The following is a 26,239-nucleotide window of genomic DNA, read 5'->3' on the forward strand; positions in this document are numbered from 1 at the left end:
ACCACTGTGGAAAACAGTATGGAGGTTCCTCAAAAAATTAAAATAAAATTACTATATGACACAGTAAGTCCACTAATGGGTAATAACCCAAAGAAAATGTAAAAATTAATTTAAAAAGACAAATGGCAAATGCTGGGATGCCTGGGTGGCTCAGTTGGTTAAGCATCTACCTTCAGCTCAGGTCATGATCCCAGGGTACTGAGTTTGAGTCCTACATTGGGCTCCTTGCTCAGCAGGGAGCCTGCTTCTCCCTCCTGCCTGTGTGCTCACTCTCTCTCTCTGAAAAATAAATAAATAAAATCTTTAAAAAAAAAAAAAAAGATAAATGCTTCCCCATGCTTATTGCAACATAATTTACAACCAGCAAGATATGGAAGCCACCCAAGTATCCATTGATAGATGAATGGATAAAGATGTGGTATATATATAATATATATACCACATTTTATATATATATATACACACACACGTATATATATATTTATAAAAGACATATATATCACATTATATATATATATATATATATATATACACCACATTATATATATATAGGAATATATATTATATATATAAGAATATTAGCAATAAAAAAGAGGAAAGGCTTGACATCTGTGATAACATTGATGGTCCTAAAGGATATTATGCTAAGTGAAGTAAGTCAGACAAAGACAAATACCATATAGATTCCTCTTACATATGAAATCTAAATAACAAAAGAAATGAACAAACAAACAAATAGACTCTTAAATATAGAGAACGAACTGCTGGTTGCCAGCACAGAGGTAGGTAGAGAGATGAATGAAATAGATAAAGGAAATTAAGAGGTATAACTTCCACTTATAAAGTAAATAAGTCATGGAGATGAAAGGTACAATGTGGGGAATAGAGTCAATAATATTGTAATAACATAGTATGGGAACAGATTGTGACTATACTTACTAAGGTGAACACTGAGTAATGTATAGAATTGCTGAATCAATAAGTTGTACACCTGAAACTAATATATACAACTGAATCAATAAGTTGTACACCTAAAACTAATATATACATATAGTTATATGCCAACTATACTTCAATAAAATTTTTTATACTTCAATAATAATTTTTAGATTTTTTCAATTTAATAAGCAGCCAATTCTGATTTTAGAAAAATAATAAAAGTTGCAAAATAACTTATACTGTATAATTCCATTTATGGCATATATGCACATCAAGAGAAAGGACACCGTAACGATACATTCCAAATTGTGTAAGAATGGGTAGGAGTAGGAGTAAAGAGAAACTTTAAAGTTTTACCTTAGAATTAGATTGACCCATATAAAACTACCATTTTTGAAAGTCAAAAATGGTTATCAGCAGTTTCATAACATTTTAATTTTTTGCATAAGGAGATTTGTGTAATAAAAATTATTAAAGTACACTAACCAATCACAAAAGTATCTCCTTTTTCAAAATGAGGGGATTTGGAAGAAAGAAATAAATGACACAGGATTTTTAGGGCAGTGAAAATACTCATGATATCAAACTGTTGGATACATGTCATTATACTTTTGTCCAAACCCAAAGAAACTATATAACACTCAGAGTGAATCCTGATGTTAATCATGAACATTATGTGATAGTGATGTGTCAATGTAAGTTCATCAGTTGTAACCAACATAACATTCTGGTGGGAGCTGTTGATAATGAGGGAGGCTATGCATGTGCAAAATCAACTTTTCCCTCAACTTTTCTGTGAAATTGAAGCTGCTCTAAAATCTAAATTCATAATTTAAAAACAATACAGTACAATTAATCTGCCCTAAAATGATCAAATATTAACTCTACTTAATTTTTTTGAAGCTCTAACTCCTTAAATAAACAAACATATCAAAGTGAATTGCCTTCCACAGTCCTACTTAGTGCAACAAAAAATTGAGTATTAGCAGAATTTTCCCATACAAACAATGTTTGCATCAGTGTAAAAGGGAAGGACTAGGGAAACAGACTTGGGTCACTGTACCACATTCTAGCTGTGCGATCTTGTAAAGTTGGATAAACTGAGGGCTCTTATTTATAAAATGGAGGTAGTATCTATCTCATATGCTGTAGGCCTAAGGACATAAAGTGTTTAATGGACAGATTAGAATATTGAGACCTTGAGTAAATATTTCCCAGTACAAGATTTCCTTTGCATTTCCATTAAGTAGGTTATGGGTCCCTGGTTTTGATTTTGCGGTGGTTTTAATGCTTTCATATTTATTTGTAACTGTATATCAAGTGGAGGCAAAGTAGAGTATATCAATAATGGAAACCTCAGAAGAGGTAGTTCAGGATGGTAGTGTAGGAAGATATGAATTCACTTCTTCCCATGGACAAAACAAATATACAGCTACATATGGAAAAAATGGCCCCTAAAAGGCCCTGAGAACTACCTGAACACCTGATCCACAACAAAGGATAAAAGGACTACATCAAGACTGGTAAGAGAGGCAGAGACATGCTCTCACCAAAAACCCCACCCTCAGAGGGGCAACCCACAATCAGGAGGTAGCTCAAAAAATACGTGTGTGTGTGTGTGTGTGTGTGTGTGTGTATAAGTATGTATATACACACACATGTATAAAACATTATAAAAAATTTAGATATAGATCATTTATCACTAAGGGAAAGAAGTATGTACCCCACACAAGATACCCCTAGGCCTGCACCAGAGAAAGAAGTTCCAAAATGCCCAGCTTTGAAAATTGGTGGGGATTATGTTCAGAAGAAACACAGGGCATAGAGAATGAAGGTTCTGCTCTTAAAGGACTTATGTGTAGAACAACACTCCATAGGACCCAGCATAAAAAACACATTTTGAAAAGAGCCTAGATTATAAGTGAAGGATATTCACTTGCTAAAATTAAAGCTACCAGAGAAGCAGAAGTCTTTTGGGACTCTCTCCAGGGATGGTATGCTGGCAGATGTCACTGTTAGTGACTCCGTCTAGCTTACTGACACCAACAGTGGTAGGTGCCATTTTTGTACCCTCACTCTAATGACCTAACAGCAGAGGTAAGCATCTCTGACCCCCTCAACATCCCCCAGCTGTTCATCCAGCACCACCAGAGCCAAGAGGCATACTCAGCCTACACAAGGGATATCCCTTGAGCAGCAGACTCAAGTGTCCAGGAGGGACTAAATTTCTGAATCACAAAGTTCTAAAACAATCCAAGAGATAGCCTGAGAGTAAGCCAAGAATTAGGGTAAGGTTAAGTGACAAGGTTCAACTCCTAAACAGAGCCACTCCTTCAAGACAGCTAGAGATAACTGTTCCACATAGCACCAGAAACAAACACAAAAAATCAAGCAAAATGAGAAAACAGAGGAACGCATGTTCCATAAAGTAACAAGATAAAAACCCCAGGAAAAAAAATAATGAAACAGAAGTAATTTACTGAATAAAAAGTTCAAATTAATGGCCATAAAGATATTCACCAAAATCAGGGGAAATATGAGTGAACACACCTAGACCTCCACCGAAGAGATAGGAAATAAAAGAAATTACCAAATAGAACTCATAGAGCTGAAGAATATAATAACCAATCTGAAAAATTTACTAGAGGGAATCAAAAGTAGACCAGATAACACTGAAAAACAGTGACCTAGAAGACAGGATAGTGGAAACTGTTGAAACAAAACAGCAAAAAGAAAAAAAGGACAATTTAAAATGTGATGATAGCTTAAGGGACCCATGAGACAACAGCAAGCATACTAACATTCATATTACAGGGGTCCTAGGAGAGAAGAGAGAAAAGAAAGGAAACAAAAACAAGTTATTTGAAAAGACAATGGTTGAAAAGTTCCCTAACCTGGGAGAGGAAACAAACACCTAAGTCCAAGAATACAAAAAGTCCCAAAAAAGATTAATCCAAAAAAGATCCACACCAAGATGCATTTTAATTAAAATGCTGAAAGCTAAACATAAACAGAGAATCCTAAAAGAGCAAGAGAAAAACAACTAGTTACATTCAAGGGAAACCCCATAAGACAATGTGCTGATTTTTTAGCAGAAACTTTGCAGGCCATATGATAGTGGCATGATATATTCAAAATGCAGATAGGAGAAAACTTTCAACCAAGAATGCTTGACCTGTCAAAGTTATAATTCAGAATTGGAAAAAAAAGAAAAAAAAAAGGAGTTTCTCACACAAGCAAAAGCTAAGGGAATTCATCACTACTAACCTGACCTTAAAAGCAATATCAAAGGGACTTCTTTAAGCTAAAGAGTAAAGGCCATAACCTGAAATAATATATAAAATAAAATCTCACTAGTAGAAAAAAATATCTAGTAAAGGTACTGTATAAACTACTCATAAAGCTAGTATGAATGCTTAAAAAAAAGTAGTAAAATCAACTATTATCTACAATAGGTTAGGATTACACAAAAAATGATGTAAAATATGACTTCAAAATGATAAAACACATTGGGGGAAGCATATTTAGAGTACTTTTAGAAGGCAGCCAAAATCAAGTGACTATCAATTTAAAATAGACCACAATATAGGTGTTATTATATATGAATCTCACAGTGACCACAAACCAAAAACCTATACTAGACTAGAGATACCAAAAAAAAAGGAACATAAACAGAACACTAAAGAAAGCCATCAAATCACAAGGGGAAAAGAAAAAAAAAAAAAAAAAAGGGAAAAGAAACAGAGAATAATTGCAGAATAGGGCAGGCAGGGAATGTGATAAGAAGGTACACCAATGACTTTAAAAGATATTTTTTCCAGGAATGAAATAATGGTTGAACATCTGCAAATCAATCAATGTGACATACATTAGCAAAATGAAAGATAAAAATCATACAATCATCTCAATAGATGCAGAAAAAGTATTTGATAAAATACACAATTTATAATAAAAACCTTCAACAAAGTCAGTATAGGGAAATGTACTTTGACATAATAAAGACCATATATGACAATCCTACAGCCAACATCATATGCAATGGTGAAAATCTGAAAGCTTGTCCTCCAAGATCAGGAATGGGACAAAGAGGCTCATTCTTGTCACTCTTAGTCAACTTAATATTGGAAGTTCTAGCCATAACAATTAGGCAAGAAAAAGAAATAAAATGCATTCAAATTGGTAAGAAAGGATTAAAATTGTCCTGAAACTCTATGTAGAAAACCCTAAAGACACCAAAACTATTGTTAATAAATGAGTTCAATAAAGTAGCAGGATACAGAACTCTGCTGCATTTCTATAAACTAATAATAAACTATCAGAAAAAGAAATATAAAAAAAATCTCACTCACAACTGCATCCAAAAGAGTAAAATACTTAGAAATAAATTTAACCAAGGAGGTACAGATCTATATTCTGAAAACTATACAATATTAATGGAAAAAAGAAGAACAAGAAAACACAAATAAATTGGAAGTTATACAATTCTCATGGATTGAAAGAATTAATATTGTCAAAATTTCCATTCTACCCAAAGCAGTCTACAGATTTGATGTTATCCCTATCAAAATAAAGTGGCCTCACAAAACTAAAAAAAATATTTTTAAATTTGTATGGAACCACAAAAGACCCCAAAAGCCAAAGCTATCTTGAGAAAGAATAAAGCTGAAGGTATCATCATCCCTAATTTCAAATAACACTACAAAGCTAAAGTATTCAAAAACAGCACGGTACTAGTACAAAAACAGACACATAGATCAATGAAACAGAATAGAGCCCAGAAATAAACCCATGTGTCTACATGGGTTTGCATCTACAACAAATGAGGCAAAAAAATACAATAGGGAAAAATAATCTCTTCAATAAATTGTATTGAGAAAACTACATGCAGAAGAATGAAACTTGATCACTATCTTACACCATACACAAAAATTAACTCAAAATGGATTAAAGACTTGACCATAAGACCTAAAACCTTAGAACTCCTAGAAGAAACTTATGCAACTTAGGCAGTAATTTCTTTGACATTAGATGTAGGAACATTTTTCTAGATTTGTCTCCTCAGGCAAGTGCAATAAAAGTAAAAATGAATGAGACTTCTTCATCAAACTAAAAAGCTTTCACACAGCAAAGGAAATTACCAGCAAAATGAAAAGGCAACCTGTTGAATGAGAAAAAATATTTCCAAATCAAATATCTGGTAAAGGGCTAATATCCAAAATAAATAAGGAACTCCTACAACTCAATAGTAAAAGGCAAAAAATTCAATTAAAAAATGGGAAAAAAGACCTGAATAGACATTTTCCCACAGACATATGGATGGCTAGCGGGCAAATGAAAACATACTTATCACTAGTCTTCAAGAAATACAAAACAGAACCACAGTGAGATATCACCTCACATCTGTTAGAATGACTAGTACCAAAAACATAAGTAATAACAAGTGTTAGTAAGGATATGAAGAAAAGGGAACCTTTGTGCACTGTTGGTAGGAATGCAAATTGGTGTAGCCACTATGGAAAACAGTATTTTTTAAAAAAAAATTTTTAAACTAAAAGTCACTTATGGTTTGTCTCCCTCCCAATCCCATCTTGTTTCATTTATTCTTAAAACTATCATTTGATTCAGCAATTCCTTTTCTGGCTATGCATCTAAAGAAAATGAAAACACTAACTCGGAAAGATGTATTCAGTCCTATGTTTACTGTAGCATAATTTACAACAGCAAAGATACAGAAGCAAATTAAGCGACCATTTACAGATGAATGAATACAGAAGATATGGTTTCTATCTATCTATTGATCGATTGATCAATCAATCTATCTAGAATGATAGAATATTATTCAGCCATAAAAAGAATAAACTCTTGTTATTTGTGACAAGATGGATGAATCTGGAGGGTATTATGTTAAGTGAAATAAGTCAGACAGAGAAAGACAAATACTATAAGATTTCATTTATATGTGTAATCTAAAAAATAAAACAAATGAACACACAAAACAAACAAACAAACAAAAAAACCAGACTCACAGATATAGAGAACAAACTGATAGTTCTCTCGGAGAATGCAAGTTAGGGGAAGGCAAAATCTGTGAAGGAGATGAAGAGGTACAAACTTCCAGATATAAAATAAAGAAGTCATGGAGATGTGATACATAGCACAAGGAACATGGATAATATTATATTAACTTTATATAGAGACAGGTGGTAACTGGACTTACACGGTGATCATTTCAAAATGTATATAAATGTCAAACTACTCTGTTGTACACCTGAAACTAATATATTATATGTGCCAATTATACTTCAATTTAAAAATCCAGAAACCCCAATGAAACTATAAAGCAATTAATTTCATTGCCTCACATAACAGAAAATCAAAATTGGGCTGGATTTAATTCTATTCCTCTGACTCTCTCAGCCTCCTCCCTCAACCCCTTGGTGTGAGTTTAACCTAAGGCTGATTTTCCTTATGGTCATAAAGTAAGTGTCAACAGTAACAAAGAAATACATATCTTTGTTGATACCCATATATTCTTTGACTTCTTGTGACTTTCTCTTAAAAGGAAGTTCTTTCTCTTCTTCCCAGGAAAAACTCTTAATTCCAACTGACATAGCCTTGTCCAGGCTGAGACCATCCCTGGCTAAGGAAACAACACCCCTATGACTGGATGGGGCTAATCAAGAACTACCCTTCATTCTGGGATCAGTTCTCTAAACCACAGGTAAACAAATGTTTTCTGTAATAGGTCAAATAAAAATTTTAGGCTTTGTAAACCATGGAATCTCTGTAACCACTACTGAATTCTGCTGTTACTACATGAAAGTAACCATAAAGAACACATACACAAATGAGCATGGCTATGTTTCAATAAAACCTTTTATGGACAGTAAAATTTGAATTTCATATAATTTTCATGTTGAAAAATATTAGTCTTCTCTTTATTATTTTTCAATTGTGTAAAATGTAATAACTGTTCTTAGATCAAAGGCCTGACAAAATCAGACAGTGGGTGAGTATAATTTACCAACTTTGCTCTATTACTTTGCTGCTTACAATGGAAAGAGGTAGAATGTACATTTAGGAATCAGCCATAATCACTTTAATTACCTCTAAAGTCCCTTTCAATTTGGAAAATATATGGTAGTATAGAATATTTAAATCTATACCTCACTTCTTTGGAGAGGAGTAGTTATAATATCCTTGAATTAATTTGAAATAAAAGAAATGATAAATTGCCAACATATGTAACTTTACACTGAAACCTTGTTAAGAGGGAAAAATGTATATAAAATATGCCACTTAAACTTCATAATGGGAGTTATAAAGTAGGTTATCAAAACACCAGAAGGGCACCACTGTACCACAGCTTCATCTCTAAGCCATAATGTGTATCCCCAGTTCAATATTCTAATCAGAATCAAATGAAGCATATAAAATCCTATGTACACGGTTATGATTTTTAGTTCTTATCAAAGTACAGTCTTTCCGGGCTTAAGCACTACAAAAACCCCTAAGTCACTAGCTTCACAGTCTTTCTGAAATAAGGTCTTTATCTGAAACAGTTACATAAGAGAAAGTAAATAGAAAAAAAAAAAACTGCTCGTCTGCTCATTAGCCACACAGAAATACACAGTAAACTCCTCTGAGGTATAACTGCATCAAATATATCTTAATGAACTAGAAAATTTAATCATCTTGCTTAGGAATATAACATACTGAGGTGAGATTTAAGTACCAATGGGAGTCTGGTTCACTAATCACCCTCATTGTTCTCTTCACCACTATAATATATATTGGTATTAACCTTGAAAAGTAGGAAAGGATAACAAGCCATAATGGCTTAGGGCCCAAAGTCAAGTCCTACAATCTCAGCTGGCGATGATGTCTAAATGACACAGTCTAGCCTGTCAAAGCACAAAGCCAGGATCTGGCTGATATCTGGAGAAGTGAGAATGAAAAGGATAAATAGGTCACACTCCTCTAGCACTAAGCAGGCTCTAGGAACACTAGTAGCATTTCTGTAAAAAGGTCTCAGAAAGCGAAAAATTGTTTTTCATTCTTATCAGGCAATTAGTTTATTGTGATCAATCCATCTTAACCACTGAATGAAAACCTCCAGAGATCATGAGATTTACAGATTCTACGGAAATCTCTGCCCCTTAGAAGATAATCATATAAATTCTTTGCCTTAAAAATCCATTGTCTTAAGAGACTGGGAGTGGGGAGGAGTAAGAAATAGGAAGGGTCTAAATTCAGCAGTTTGGTTGTCAGGAGTGTATATATACATATATATTAAAATTGTAAACTACCCAAAGAATATTTATTTTCCAGAACAAGGATGGTAATAGTATGGACATGTTAAACAATATGTGACTATTCCCATACTCCCAAACCTGCAGACTACACTCAGTGAAGCAAACTTCAATTTTTTTCCTTCAATAGAACATTTTAAACAACAAAAGTTGTTTTAGGGGAACCTGGGTGGCTCAGTTGGTTAAGCAGCCACGTTCAGATCAGGTTATGATCTCAAGCTCCTGGGATCAAGTCCCATGTCAGGCTCCCTACTCAGCAGAGAGTCTGCTTCTCCCTCTCCCTCTGTGCTCTTTCTCCCTCCCTCTCTCTCTTTCAAATAAATAAATAAATAAAATCTTTTTTAAAAAAGTTGTTTTAATGAATGGAGAGCTATGATTGATAATCTGTCTGTGGTCCTAACTTTGGTTTGGTTTTCATTTCTTACTCCCATTGACAGAATTAGGGTAAAGCATAAAAATACAGAGAGAATTTTTCCATTACTAATCTTTATAGAACTGAATTTCAAAGAGATTGACATAGCCATAAAATCGCCTGTGATTTATATAAATATAATTAAGAAGCATTTTAAATACAATTAATCTCCATCAGACTAAATCACAGTAAGAAAGCATATCTGAAGAATACTGGATTCTAAAAGGTTAAATAATATTTTGAAGGAAGAAGTTAAAATTTATTCCAAGTTCCCTGAAACATTGGGAAATAGACATTTTTAAATTAACTTTGTCCAAAAGAAAATCCTACTTTAATTATACCAGACATTCTTGACAGAACTGCCAGATACAAATGGGATTTTCTCCTGCTAAGTCTACAAAAATCTCTTTAAAGAATTATCTAAGACTATTAAAAACATATCAGAAGACTGATAAAAAAATTCTTGATTATTCTAAAATAATATCTGGGTCATATTTCTCTATTAGAAAATACTAGAGCCTGTGCATTCACAAAGTTTAAGAGTTTAGAGCCCTTAAAGATAAATATTATATCTAACTTTCGGAAAACTGAAACTAGTAACTAATATGTTAGTAACTTCCTAACGTAATAAAAAAAAAAAACATGATAAATAGGAGGTGAAGAAGAGCTCCAGGTCCTATTGTTAATCATTATGGTCATAAGTTATCATGAAATAGAATAAAACAAAACATAATTATAGGTTAATAAAAGAAATTATTCCCATCGCTGCAAGTACCACCTATGATATATCACTTCCTGTTATTCTGTTTATAAAATGGGGATGTAGCCTCCTCTCTATTTCATAGGGTTACAGTGATAATAAATGTGAAAATACTTTACAAATTTAGAAGTCTTAAAAATGTATAGTTAATGCATACTTAGTAATACAACTGTCACAAAGCAAAAGTAGCAAAAAGTAAACAGAAAATAATTACAAACTATAGGGAGAAAATGTCTTAGTAAGATTTTATTGAGGGCAGAAACAAATACCTTTGGATTAAATAAGTCAAATTGCAATTACTTAAAGAGAGGACATCTCTTCTCATTAATGAGTGAAAATAAATTTAAGGTAATAATGATCAACAAGTATTTTTAATCATTTTTTTAAATGTAGTATTAGCTCTAAACCACTGACATCTTCTGAATGGCATTTTACAGACTGCTCTGAACTGAAAATGGGACATTCAAGTTGAGCTACTTTGGAGACAGAAAGATACAGACTAATTAGACGAGAAGAAAGAATAAAAGCTATTTGGGGTATCAAGACTTCCATTGAACTACTTTCCTTTGTAAGGACAGACTCAGAAAATGTAGTTTGCTTTCAAAAGCAAGAATTAACACAGCTAACAATCCTCCCATATTCTACAGAACAGAGCTTGGGGAAGGGGACAGCAGGAGGGAAAGGAAACATAAATTTAGACCAAAAAACTGATTGAAGGTGATAAGATGAACAGGGTTTCTGTCAAATTCATGGGAGACTTTCTGGTAGAAGTAAATTTCTCACGAAAGCATTAGAATATGCATGCTTTAAGTAACGAAGGGTATTTTCTGAGGTTAATTTTGGCAGGTTGAGGAATCTGACAGTCTCATTAGATATAGCCAGTCCTAAAGTTGTTTGGATTAATCCATTTTCAAAGGTAATGCCATCACTGACATAAATAAAATCCTTATTTTGGGCAACCTCCTGCCTGTCATTTCTCCATTTATGAAGTAAGATAAACAATCATAATACTAAGCCCCAATTTTGTTTTGAGTATCAAAAAGATAATGGAGAATTACTACAAAGAGCTTCCTAAACTGCAAAGGACCATGAAAATGTCATTTGGTTCCTAATTAAAACACAAAAATGTTATGGGCTATCAGCAAGACCCCATAACGTAAAGCTAAGAAATTACATTGGATAGCTACTTTTCCAGCATTCACAAGAAGTTTGATAATTCCCAAGTTAACCATTTTTCTCTAAGTCTTCAGGTAGTGCTATCCATGACTGTACCCTGTGTTTTTCCGAAAAATATACTGTACTTAACCATATGGTTAAGTACAGTTATGTATTTTAAAGGGAAAGCTCTTTATAGGTGTACTATGAAACTCCAGGAAAGAAGGAAAAGAAGGCTTATCTAAACCATTTTTTTCTGTTCTGATTGTTTTTGCTTAATATTGTAGGCCAAGATGTCTTTCCACACTTACTTTTCTTTTCATAAATATTGCAATGTATGCATGTCTATCAGCTCCAATGACCAAATAAATAATTTTTAAAGGAATTAAACTATCATTAAAATGTGGGCAACATCCACTTCAAGCCATGCTTCTTCTTCAGACAGTGGTTGTACTGTAATACAAGGAACACACAGCTTACAGTCAGAGGCCTTTAGATGGAAAAAGGGCCCTGAAAGTCTCAGAATTTCTATTTTCTTATTGAAAAATGGGAATAACACTTAATTCATGAGACTATTCTGAAGAATAAATTATATATTTTTTTTGTATAATATTCTTTCATTTATGTAATCAAAAAAACATTCACAGAGTTTTGGAAGTTTGTTTTTTCCATTTCAACAATATAATTTAGACATTAAAGACTCCCTTAAGTCTTTCTACTTTATAAAAAAATTCTACATGGAACTGCTTTTATTTCTTTTTTTTCCACACTAGAAATTTTAAAAACTGCCTGAGTTATTGCTTTATTTTTATTTTTAAAATCTCCATTAACTATTTCATTTATACTCTTTCAAAACTCTTTTTGTATTATTTTGTTTTTTGCTAAAGTGTGTTTGTCTTCCAAATCGAAAGACACAGGAGTTCTTTCCTCTATTTCTAGAGTAACAGTAAAATGCTTCCTAAACATAACAACTTGTGTTATATAGACATAATAGGTTTCTAATACAAATCTTTCATTCTAGGGACTAGTCATAATATTAAATTACAAACTAATCTCAACTGCATTGCTTGGCATCCTCTGGAATTCATGAGTTTTAAATCAGTTTAAAATAAATGGCTATACCTTTCCCTGTTTTGTTCTAAATTAACATTTTCCCTATCTGTGGATTTTTTTGAGTCATTTCCTGCATTGGAATGAAATGCATTCCATTATTGGAAAAAATCCATCTCTAGCTTTATGGGTTTTTTCCCTTCAATTTCCCAATGGTGACAGTTAATTAAGCATGATAGTGAAAAACAATATATATTAAGTGTGAGTCAGGATATCTAGGTTCTTGTTCTAGACTTGCCACTGACAAGTTAGACCACATTCCTCTGAGATTCAACTTCTTCCATCTTAAATAAGGGAGGAGAAAGTTATATTTAAAGTCTCATATGCTTATTATAAGAATTAATTTTCCAAAGGTTTACATATAATTATAAGGAAAAGGGAATAACAAAAATCAACTATACCGAGATAGTGAACTAGACTAAGAGAAAAAAAGATATACCTGCAATTTCTTCTAAAGTGTTGGCATGCATGTCCAATAACACAGTTCCATTCAGAATACAACTTCTCAGCTCAAACAAGCTGTGCAATGAAAGAGTAGCCACATAGGGTTTGCTCCACCTTTCTCCTCCATCCTCCACATCTTCTTCAAACTTCAACCACCTACACAAATAAACATTATCAGCACATGGAATATTACATTGTAGATGAAATGATCCTTTGTTCCAAGAATAAAAAGTAGAAACAGAAAGATATTCACATTGCTTCTTGGTTTTGTGGGTTCAAAAGTAAAAACTAGTCTAAGTAATTTGGTTTATTTCACTTTAATGTCATTTAACAAGCATTCTTTATGTCATTGGAAGTTGTATAGAAGACAAAGAAAATCAAATGTTATTTTATTAGTTTGTTGAACTCTAAAAAAGTATGTAAGTGTTTATTCAGTAGTCACAGTGAATCTGTTGTGGAATTAATCGAAGGCACTTCATAGAAGGAAAATGGTAATTGAAAAAGATGCAAAAGGAAATGGAAGAATACTCCTTTTTCTTCAGTAGGAGATCTTAAAATGGAATATTTGAGTCTCAATAATTTTTCCACTTGATTTTTAGGGGTGCTAGTATAATTTGGGGCATATTTTACAAGAAAAATACATATTAGTCCTGCGTGGATGAAATCTAGTGATTGCAGTCATTACCTAGGGACTACAGAAACCTATGAGAATGGAGCTTAGCCTCAAATCCTGGGCCTTCCTGCCCAGATTGAGAACAGAAGAACATTGATGTCAAGATGCCAAATCAGAGACCACTGCCTTCTTAGAATGAAATGAATAATATCTGAGTTTGTTTAACTGGGATAAATGGAAGGAATAAAGAGAAACCAGTGACTCCACTGTCTTGCACACCACTAAATCTCATTTTTTAGGGACTTATTCTCTAATCCTAATAGATGACTAGTTTAATTCCGCCATTTTTAATGAACCCTAAATAAAGCCTAAATTGCTTTTTCTCCCTTTCTTTCCACCATTTTCCTCATTTCACCTCTCCTTAGTCATTTTTGTTCCAACGTATGATACACCTATCATAAGTTTATAAAACACTTGAAGGTTGAAAAAACTTACATTTAAGCCCCAAATCACTGACAGTATTTCTTCAATGCTGACAATTTTATAGAATATTTTTGTGTATACGGTTGGGAATTTTTCATTTTAGTGATTCTTAATGATTTTCAGGCCTTGATAGGGCCATAATACTTCACAAAGCATGTGATTGTCCTTAGTACTGTTCATCAACTAGTTGTCCCTATCTAGTAAAGAATAGCCACTTCCTGGCTCCTTTTTTGACTAGGTGAGACCATATGATTATTGACTAGTTCTGCACAAGAAATTGTGAGCAGAAATTATGTGTGTCACTTCCAGACTATGCTTTTGCTCATTTTTCTAATTGATTTATTTTCATATTGTTGAAATTTGGGAGTTCTTTGCATTTTTTTATATAATATTCTTGTCAGATACATGATTTGTAACTTATCTATTACCTTGTTCTTATCCTCTTAACAGGCTCTTTCACAGCACAAAGGTTTCTAATTTTGGTGACATCCAATTTATGAATATTTTCTTTTGTGGTTTATACTTTTGATATCATGTATAAAAATTCATCATGTAGGTTCTAGGTCCTCCTAGGATTTTTGCCTATATTTTTCTCTCAATTTTGTATAGCTTTACATTTTACATTTAGATTTATGTTTGAATTTTGAATTTATTTTGAATTAATTTTGTATACACTACAAGGTATTTTTTACCTATAGATCTCTAACTGTTCCAGTACCATTGATGAAAAGACAATTCTTTTTCCACTAAATAGCTTTTACTCTTTGTCAAAAATCAAATAGCTCTACTTTGGGTTGGTCTTTCTCAGTTCTCTATTCTATTCCATTGATCTATGTGTGTCTCTGAAAAGAAATTTTAAAAACGAATCTAAAGGTATATTTCTCCTTTTGGTATAATGTCCTTCAGATTGGAGGCTTGGTCCTTTAGAAAAGAAGAATGGAATCTCCAGGAATTCCAGTTTGATAGTTAAGATAGCCAAATATTTAGATGTTAGTTTGATTCAGCCATAGATTTTATGAATATTACAGGAAGAAGCGTAAGATACTTTCCATAAAAAGAAACCCACAAGTTACAAATATCAAGTTTCTAAACATTTCAAGATTCAGTGTTTTAGGCCAACTCCAGAATTATGCCAAAAGTGATAAAAAGCTGTTTAAATAATTATTTTAAAAGACTATATTAAAAGACTATATTAAAAATTATATATATGTATATATACACACATATGCCTATATATATACATATATATACATATATATGTATATATATCCTTTACACGCATTCTCTCTCTCTCTCTACCCACACACACACCAAACCCTGCTTAAAGATTTATAGTCATTGAATAGACAGTCAGTTGCAAAATGCCTGATTGCAGTTAATGACCTAAAGTGCTGCAATTTATTCCAGTTTTCAAATAAACTCAACTGACATTTATTTGAACAGCAAGCAAGAGTCTCACAAGCATGAATGAGATGTAATGAACAATGAAAAAAATCAAAACTGCTGGCCAATTGTATGACACTTTCGGGAGGGAGGGGCAGATTTAAACTCTGAAATTATTCGATTTTCCTACAGTGTGTCTGGATCTGTTTTCATCCATGATTAACACCTTGGAATCTCTTTCTACTAAGCTGCAAAAAAAAAAAACCTGAAATAAAATAAATGTTTCATGAATTCTTTGAGGATTAAGAGATGAAAGTCTCTTCTACAATACTCATATTAAAAACCTCCAAAATAAAATTCTTCTGCAAATTAGAAATAGATGTTCTCCTTAGAAATTAACTCCTTCTGTTTATTCGATGCCTACTAATTCCTTTTAACTTTTCTAGGATTTTTTATTCTCTGGTTCTACCCAAATAGAAAGTAAAATATTTTCCAAAATTATAGCCTTAGGCCAAGTTATGGATTCTTAAGAGAAAAGACTTGTGGCTACAGATGAGGGAGGCGGGTGCCCACGCCCATGCACCCTTGAGGAGGGGGTGGGGGCGGGGCAGAGAGCCAAGAGGACTCCACACTGAGAGGGGAGCCAGACACAGGGCTCTAGCCCTGAGATTCTGACCTGAGCCAACATCAGGTGTTTAACCCACTGAACTACCCAAGTGCCCCTAGCTGTTCTTAATCCATACTATCTTCATATCTCACATCTTCACATTCACATCACATCTCAATCTTAATGACGACTTAAATCTTTCCCAATTTTGAATACCAAATGCCTTCACAGCATCAATAAAATTGCTTTGATGCAATAATCTTTTTTGACACTGCCTTGTATGTATCAGAGGCCAACTGCTACCCCCTGCTTTGCCTCTTCTGAGCTCATTTGTGGGTAGGACTTTTAAAGGGCAACCACAGTGAGTCAAACATGTTGTCTTCATAACTGCACAGCTGTGGTATCTTTGCATGCTTTTCTATTAATAACATTATATGTTATTTATAAGCAGGACATTGTAATTGTGTTGATTTCATTAGCCCTTGTCATATGGCTTCTCTTAGGGTTTTTAAAAGTGAACAGCTGGCTTTCACAAACATTTATTAAATTATGATTCAAAAATTTAGCTTCAAAATCTAAAACTTTGCTTAAGTTTTACTTGGCAACAACAGTGGGCATGAATTATTCAAGATGTGATATGTGACAGGTGCAATGTGCTGATAAAGTGTCCTTTTTATTTCTACTATTAGGGTAGAAAATTATTAATCTCCCCTGGAATACTAATCAAAAGAAAGAAGTGCTTCAACTAGTTATGCTAATGATTTATTAGAATTAAATTGCATTTGGAAAATCAGATGGAGCCCTAAATTAACTAAAATTAGTCTTTCTAGATGAACTAGGGCAACCAGAATAAAATTACTTCTGCCACTTTAAAACTCACTACATTTCTAAGTCCTCAATAAATACGCTCTGTTCTTCCCTGACGTACTGTGTCTCGCCAAAATTCATCCACCCTCCTCTTCGAGTCTGTTACTATTTTGACTGCTCATCAGATGTCTCCTTGAACCTCAATTAGCTGTACCACGCATAGGGTTACAGAAGCATGGCTAAGAACACAGGTCCTATTTAATAACATTAGAGAATACTAATAATTAACACATCAACTCTTCTGTTCTGTATAAATGAAAGGGAATACATTTTGGTGGTTTAGGATAAACATGTTGTTCAGGTTAATACATGAGAGCATGATAAAATCCTACCTGTTCAACTATGATTAAGTGAAAGCTGTAGATTCTAGTCTTATTCTGCTTCAGGAGAGTGAGCAAGTCACAAGGAAGTTACTGCTTAAGAGGAACAGGTGGGTGGCTCGGTGGGTTAAGCCTCTACCTGCGGCTCCGGTCATGATCTCAGGGTCCTGGGATCAAGCCCCGGATCGGGCTCTCTGCTCAGTGAGGAGCTTGCTTCCCGCCCCGCCCCCCACCTGCCTCTCTGCCTACTTGTGATCTCTCTCTCTGTGTCAAATAAATAAATAAAATCTTAAAAAAAAAAAAAAAAAAAAGAACAGATCACTATTTGATCTCGAAGATGAAAAATCACCAGCCATTTTAAGAATAAAGGAGTTACTCCTGACAAAATACACATTCCAATTGTACTTCTCAGTTCTATCATGTACGATGACAGTGAAGAAAGGAATATAAAAGAAATGCTTCCAAAAAGTACCTTTCAGCAATAAAGAGATTCAAACTAACCAGAGCTTGGTAGTCATCATACCCACCAGATAGATAGCCTTTCTTCAGGCCATCCGGGAATACCTAGTATTTCTTCTAACCAGTTGAGGAGAGATGTTTCCAGCCTTAAACAGGGAGGTTTGCACTTTAAATTTCTTATCAATAATTCTTTAGTTATGAGAGAGCAAAAGTCATAATGCTAATCAGTGAAGATTATCATACATTGTTCCTCTGTCACCAAATAAAAAAGATGAGCATTCAGATTATATACATGAAAAAGTCCAAAGCACTTAGTTTTGAAGCAGTTGGGAGAAAAAAAAACACAGAATAGATAGTTAAAATATACCAAGTCATATAAAAACTACTTCAAATTTGGTTCTATATTTATTGTATTATAAGAGAAAACTTTAGAAAATAAATGATTAACTAACATGATTTTTTATTCACTAAAAAGGGGAATTCAGACAGAACAACATATCACTAATTTAAAATATTAAAAAGGCAAATCTAGAAAATAATTTGACATAAAATAGGTAAAGGAAAGGAACACTTAGTTCACAGGGAAAAAAATTAAAGCATATTTTTGGAAAGATGTTCAATCTTACCAATAATTTTGAAAAATAAGATTTATTTTTCATCTATAAAATTAGAAAAAATGGGGGCGCCTGGGTGACTCAATGGGTTAAAGCGTCTGCCTTCAGCTCAGGTCATGATCCCAACGTACTGGGATCGAGGCCCACATCAGGATTTCTGCTCAGCGGGGAGTCGGCTTCCTCCTCTCTCTCTCTCTCTCTCTCTCTCTCTCTCTCTGCCTACTTGTGATCTCTGTCAAATAAATAAAATCTTTTTAAAAAATTAGCAAAAGATATAAAATTTTGATGATTTAGTCTTGCAAGGGTTTGAGGAAAATAAACACTCTCGTACACTGTTCATAGAAATATGAATTACTGAAACATTTTATAAAGATGATTTTGCAAATATCTATAAAAATTTAAAAGCCTGCTCTCATTGGTAAATAAGTTCAACTGTTAAAAATTCACCTTACCTATACACCTACAAAATAACACCAAAATTATACATGTGAATGATTCACTACAGCAATGTTTGTAGCAAACGTATAAAACAACCTAGAACCTTATCAAGAGAGGCTAAATAAAGTTCATTCGTATTGTTAAATGTAATGCAATTATTAAGAAGATTGAGTGCCCTGTACTGATAATAATGGAAAATGGTCCAAATATATTATTAAATGAAAAAATGAGGCATGGACTTTGTTTGTAATCCCTAGTGTATAAATCTTCAAAGGACATACATTTTCATGCAGATCTAGGTCTGAAATTTTTGAGAAGAGACACAAGAGCAGTGATTACCTTTGAAGAAAGGTAATGTGAAGAAGAGTAGAGGATACTTTTGCTTTTTTAATCCTTCTGTACTTTGGTAATTTTAAATACTAGCAGTTCATTTTATTGTTTTTTTTTTTTAATGTTAACAGAGATGGAGTAGGTAATAGACATTTTAATTTTCTTCTATTTACTTCTAGTACTTTTTAAATAAAAGGCACCTGCAAAGACTATTCAAAATTTATCAAACAAGAATTAACTAAGCCAGTATTATTTATAATATCGTGACTGAACATTTAATTTCACACTAACTCTGGGTAGAGTTAAGGCAATAATTAAATGCAACCAGAAATTTAATATGATCCAGTGGCTTACAGTGGCCTTCATAGGACTGTTCAATCCCTGGGCCACTGAAAAATATGGCCAACAGAAAGAATTTCTAACACTGAGAACTGTGTGACTATGGAAGGGATAACCTAACAAAGCAATCAAACCTGTGTCAATGGACATGTTCAAGCATATCCCACCTCCTCTACCTAGAACAACGCCGCTTCACCTTTTCTTCCTAGCTAAGTCCAACTCAACCTTCAAGAGCCAGCTCAGGAATCACCTCCTCTAGGAAAGCTATCTTGATCCCTTCTCCTTCACCTTTGTGGTTTAGATCCTTGCTATACAAAGTGTGATCCTCAAACCAAAAACATTAGAGTCACATCAGCTGGAAGGTTACTAGAAATGCAGGATCTGAGATTCCATGCCTGAGGCATACAGAGTCTACTTTTCAGCAAGACCCCCGGTGATTTATATTCATATTAAAATTTGGAAAGCAGTGGTTAAAGGACAACACTTGCTATGACCACAGTTCATTGTGCACAACTGTGTCACAGCATTCATTAAACAGTAAATACAACTTTGTTTACTTGTCTGAATCCCTCATTAAACTGTGAGATTGTTAAAGTCAAGTCTAAGATTTTGGTTGTTCTCTATCCCTTATACCTGGCACATTATAGATGTTCCATAATTGTTTGTTGAATAAATGAGCAAAAAAACAAGAATGAATGAATGAAAAATAAATGTAAAATTTAGCTTATTATTCTTTTACAGCAATTCATCAATTACATGGCAGTATAGAAATATTAATTACAGTTGACAGAAAAGTAATTTTTGAAAAGCAATTTTTGAAAAGTTATTTGAGGGACGCCTGGGTGGCTCAGTTGGTTAAGCAGCTGCCTTCAGCTCAGGTCATGATCCCAGCGTCCTGGGATCGAGTCCCACATCGGGCTCCTTGCTTGGCAGGGAGCCTGCTTCTCCCTCTGCCTCTGCTTGCCATTCTGTCTGCCTGTGCTCACTCTCTCCCCCTCTCTCTCTCTGATAAATAAATAAAATCTTTAAAAAAAAAAAAAAGAAAAGAAAAGTTATTTGAAAAAGATACTATGTTTAGATGTATATATATCCTAGAAATACACTATAAAATATTTTTACCCTCACCAAATAGTACATAAATAAATCCAGGACTATACCTAAAGCCTCTTATAATGTTTTTCCTTTCTTTAAAAAAGCCCCACACTCAGATTATCATATAATATCACTAGTTTGGGCATAGGCCAACAGTTGAAAAGATAGAAATAAATTACTTTTAGATTCCTATTGTTTTCCTGATGACACACAGATTACGCTACTGTTTATCTTTCAGCCTGCAGCTGTTGCTGGCTCTGCATCACTATTTACTATAATTGCTGCCTTCAGATTTCATTCTGACCCATATCCCATTGTAGGATATGCCCAGGCCAGATGAGCAATTTCAGAAATCAAAGCTCATGGATGTTTGCAAAATCGTGGCTTTACAAATCTCTTTTCCAATAACGAACATTGTTTATTATACCTTTACCCTTCAACAAAAATCCTCACCTGGCTGTTTCTCGCCATTCAGCATCCTCACCTTCACGCCAGCAAATCTCATCCAGTTCTGTGAAAAGGTCATGAGGAATGTGTTCTTCATCATCATCCTCAGTTCCAAGAATAAACTGTACTCTCTGTGATGGGGTGTCTACAGAAAGTGAGAGACGTGAACATGCATTACTATGACTTCAACCTTAAAATTGCCTCATCACCAACTTCAACACCACTCCAAACTCACACCTCCCTGCCCCTCCATGTGACAATCATCCAGAGTAGACTTGGGAAATTAAAACTAAATTCAGAGAAAAAAAAAACTGAACTAAATTTAGCATTACATGAAGTCTAGTATAATTTGGGAGATAATTATATAAAATGTAAATATAATATGTATAGATTATCAAAAACAATATTAAATGTTATGATTATTTTTTTATTATTTATAACACTCATCATAGAAACTATTTCTGTATCTCCCTTATATTCATACACATTTTTTCTCATCATCTATTTTATGCTTTATGATAATATTCAGAACAGACTATGATAAAATTCACTTATACTAAAATTATACAGAATGTAATTCACCATGAACTCCCTTGTAATGCTTTTTTATAGTCACACCTTTGCCCCTTCACCAAGCCCTGACAACAACTAATCTGGTCTCCACTGCTATAGTTGTGCCTTTTCCAAAATGCTATATAAATGGAAACCAAACCCCAAATCACCTGCATGCTACATCATCTACTGTTGGTGTTTGCCTAAACATTCGAAGACTTCCTATGACCATGACTATGCCACAAGTCACTATGTTCTTGGCAGGGGAGCAAAATAATGTGTGATTTGGACACAAGACACACAATTTCAAGGGTATGCATGATGTTCCTAGAAAGAACATGTTGTTCACAATTTGGGGGTGTCTAAAGTGGGGACCTGTATAATTTGGGGACATAGATTGACTGTGTTTCCTACAAGGCTTCCAGTCCAGCTGGCTAGCCTTACAGTTTCCAGTTTAGTTAAGATAACTGGGTCCCATTTTTAGAGGGACTACTCAACGACAGTTAGTCCAATCTGACCTACTTGCCCATGCTACCCACAAGGTGGTATTCACTCATTGCACTGTGTATTGGCTACAGAAAAGAGGGTACGGAAGATATCCAAAGGTGTTAATAGGTTTTGTGTGTGTGTGTTGAAGACGAAGGCACTGAGGACATCCTTCATTTCTGATAAACTTCTTCAGGTTAAAAGTATTGGTGGTATGAGTCACCTAGCAGAGAAAAGCAAGCCAGCAGTCAATTAGATTTAAGGCACTTGTCACAACTTGAGAGCCACATCAAGGTATTTTCTTTTATGAGGAATACTCCAGGGCAAGTTCTGAAAGATCATTAAATTCACCTCGATTCACTTCAGCAAGTATACTCCATTCCAGTAACTATAACTTCATCTCCTTTCCAATTATCCCCTACTCTAAAGATCTCCAACTTTATTTGCCCATTCTTTAATTCACTTTCTGAGAATTAAAAAAAAAAAAAAAGAAAGCATGCCTGGGGATTTCATCTTCATTATTTCTTCTTTGGTTTATATTTTTAAAAGATTATCTGATTGTTTACCTAGAAATCTTTACTAGGTAGATGGACACAAAAAACAAAATCCATTCTACCCTTATAATATAGTAAAAGTTATTTTAAAACCTAGTAGGAAAAAAAATCCATTTATTTTAGAAGCAAAACTACAAGGCTATCTAAGAATAAATTTTTTAAACTATACAATACATTTGTGATGAAGATTATAAAACTTTCTTAAACAATATGAAAGTAGACCTAAATAAATGAATGAATGTATACTAATGGAAAGGCTCAATAGTAAAAAACTCATATATTCAATGTTATTCCAACTAAACATTTGGTATTCTCAAGTATTTTTTAAAACACAGAAGAGGGATGCTGGGTGGCTCAGTTGGTTAAGCGTTGGTCTTTGGCTTAAGTCATGATGCCAGGGTCCTGGGATCAAACCCAGTGTCAGGCTCCCTGCTCAGCAGGGAGTCTGCTTGTCCCTCTCCTTCTGCGCTTCTCCCTGCTCTTGTGCTCTTTCTCACCCCCCCCTGTCAACTAAATAAACAGACTCTTTTTTAAATAGATTAATAAATAAATAAAATATGAAAGAATGAGTAAATCTGTAGCAAACATATAGTGATTATGGAATTCTATAATATTAAATATATTTTGTGAAAATAAACCAATTAATCAATTATTTAAAAGATTAGGTTATCATAGTCACAAATGAGAGGATTTCAGAAGTCAAAAGTGAAGAACATATAATTAATATAAAATATACTATAGCATCATACTTTCTGTATAAATAAATGTTTGCAGTGAGGCTCTAGACCCTGCCTATCTCATTAGCCTTATCTTCTGCCACTCTGTCCCTTGTTATTCCATTCAGGGATCATTAGTTTTCTTATGGGTTCTTAAAAATACCATGTTCCTTTCCATGTCAGGGTCACTCTATGCACTGATTCCTCTACCTCTCCCATATGTCTTTCAGCATCTACTTCAATGTAATACACTTCAGCAAGCCTATCCAATCAGCCTTGCAAAATACACACGCAAACACACATAGAAGCACATTCATATGCAAACAATTAAGTTAGGCATCTGTTATCCCAATTCACAGCACTCTGTACTTCTCCTTGTTACAGTTAACTTGATTGTAATTTTAAATTTATTGCACAATAGTAAATCAAATATTTTAAATAGTCAAAAACCAGTCTCTTGGAAAAAGATAGGAATAAGTTCTAAGACAAAAAGTTATGGATGCAAAAATACTTTTCAGATTATAAAGCATTATATAAATATTACTGATGATGATTGATGCTAATGCCAGTGGTACTGGTGATGGTTAAAATGAAAATATAGGCCTGCCAAAAGAGATCTAGAATTTGAAGTAGGGAGAATGAGAAAATAATAGTGCCATTGATTAAAATAGAGTTGTAACATGGATGGAACTTGAAAGCCTTATGCTAAGTGAAGTAAGTCAGAGAAAGAGAAATACTATGTGATCTCACTTATCTATGGAATCAAAACAAAGAAACAAATACACACACACACACACTAAAGAGCCCCCACTAAACTCATAGAAAAAGAGATTTGTGGTTATCAGGGGCAGTGGGTGGGGGCTGTGAGAATGGGAAAGTGGTTGAAAGGTATAAATCTCCAGTTATAAGATGAATAAGTACCAGGCATGTAATGTAAACATGATGCCCACAGCTGACACTGCTGTATGATATATAGGAAAGCTGTTAGCAGAGTACATCTTATGAGTTCTTATCATAAGGAGAATTTTTTCCCTCTTTTCTTTTTATTGTATCTATATGAGATAATGGAGGGTGGATGTTGGCTAACCTATTGTGGTCATCATTTCACAATATATGTAATACATCAAGCTGTACTCCTTAAACCTACACAGTGATGTATGTCACTTATTTCTCAAAAAAAAAAAAAAAAAAACTGGAGAAAGAAAAGGGTCATCAGAATGAGAATCACTATTACAGACTGAGAACTCAAAAGACAACTTTTAGATATGCTAAATTTGAGGTGACTTTGGGACAAACATATAAAGATAGTCACAGGAAAGCTGGAGATTTCACTCTGGAAAAGACGACAGGGTCAGTGATAGAGACATGGGTGGCATTTAAAGAAGTCATATGATTATAATGCATGAGGGCTCAAAAATGAAGAAGTAGGGAGAGAAAAAGACTCAACATTGGGGAAATAATCAGCTTTAAGATTTGGGAGAAGGAAGAGGAGTTAACAAAAGAATGAGAAAAGGAATAGACAGATAGGAAAAAGGATCGATACATTAAATATTTAATGAGTACCTTCATAGGCCAGGTACTATTCTAGGCAGTGAATTAGACTGATGTAAACAGGAAAAGAAATCTCTGTCCTTATAGATTGTAGAGCTGATGGAGACAGTAGCATAACAGGGGCCGTGTTTGGAAAGAATTTCAAAAGGACAAGAAGCTAATCAGATGCTTCAGAATCAATGACAGAACTGGGTAAGAACTACAGGATTTGGCTAGTCTAATGTTCAATAGCACTGGAAGTCCAGGGAATATGTATTATTTTACAATCAGAAAGAAAGAAATAAACTGTTTCCATTTGGAATATAGATAATATTTTCATAAACGGATAGTTAAGAAAATCAAACTACCAGAAGAAAACCCCTAATAGAATCATAATTGCAAATAAGCAAATTTCCTAGCAAAGTTTCATCTTTTCATTATTAGCTTTGTTACTTATATTGTTATAATTACATATTAATACCAGGTTTTTAAGTACATTTTTCCTAACAATAAGTGAAAATCTCCTGTCGGCTCTGTCCCAAAGTTCTCTATTTTTTAGGCCCTGTCTGGAGAAGAGTCAACAATTATGTTGAGAAATAGATTTTTCATAACAAGTACAATGACAGAAGTGACCTGGGAAATTTGCATTTACATATGTGATCTTACTGTCATGAAGACAGGAAGCCTCTTGCACTATGACATTTAGCTCAAGGGAGCAGATTCACAATACGAAATATTTATCATTATGCATTTCTGAATTACTGTATCCTTGTTTCTTCCTCTTTTTTTTTTAAAGATTCCATTTATTTATTTGACAGAGAGAGATCACAAGTAGGCAGAGAGGCAGGCAGAGAGAGAGAGAGGAGGAGGAAGCAGACTCCCTGCCGAGCAGAGAGCCTGATGCGGGACTCGATCCCAGGACCCTGAGATCATGACCTGAGCCGAAGGCAGCGGCTTAACCCACTGAGCCACCCAGGCGCCCTGTTTCTTCCTCTTTATCCTTGCTGTACTTTAGGTAAATCAATATTCAGATAATCTATCATATGAAATTGTTAAATAATGATTATTTTGATGGTTCTGTTTCAAATTCATGTCTTCAGCCTCTACAAATCAATATCTTCCAACTTCATTTGAATTTTAAAATTTGCTCCTATTTTTTGGAGTTATATAGTCTGTTCCTTTAGAGTCCTACATTTAACTCATTTACATAATTTAAATAATATATTTATTGCTATTAATGCTAATTAGCTCATTCTGTCATAAGATTACAGATTAAT

The 26,239-nt window shown here is 33.9% G+C and overlaps 1 protein-coding gene across 11 annotated transcripts in view; it reads right to left on the minus strand.

The window, feature by feature from the left end:
* Window positions 1-26,239, minus strand: part of SLC4A10 (solute carrier family 4 member 10) — a 307,876-nt gene that overhangs the window by 128,197 nt on the left and 153,440 nt on the right. For all 11 annotated transcript variants that reach the window (XM_082691268.1, XM_082691263.1, XM_082691261.1 and 8 more), the window contains 2 exons: window positions 21,131-21,269; window positions 13,128-13,288 (listed from right to left, as the gene is read on the minus strand). In XM_082691268.1, the coding sequence (XP_082547394.1) occupies window positions 13,128-13,288; window positions 21,131-21,269 (300 nt within the window). The remainder of the gene's footprint in view (window positions 1-13,127; window positions 13,289-21,130; window positions 21,270-26,239) is intronic.

Source organism: Mustela nivalis (genome assembly GCF_964662115.1).
Source record: "Mustela nivalis genome assembly, chromosome: 11".
NCBI classification, from domain to species: Eukaryota; Metazoa; Chordata; class Mammalia; order Carnivora; family Mustelidae; genus Mustela; species Mustela nivalis.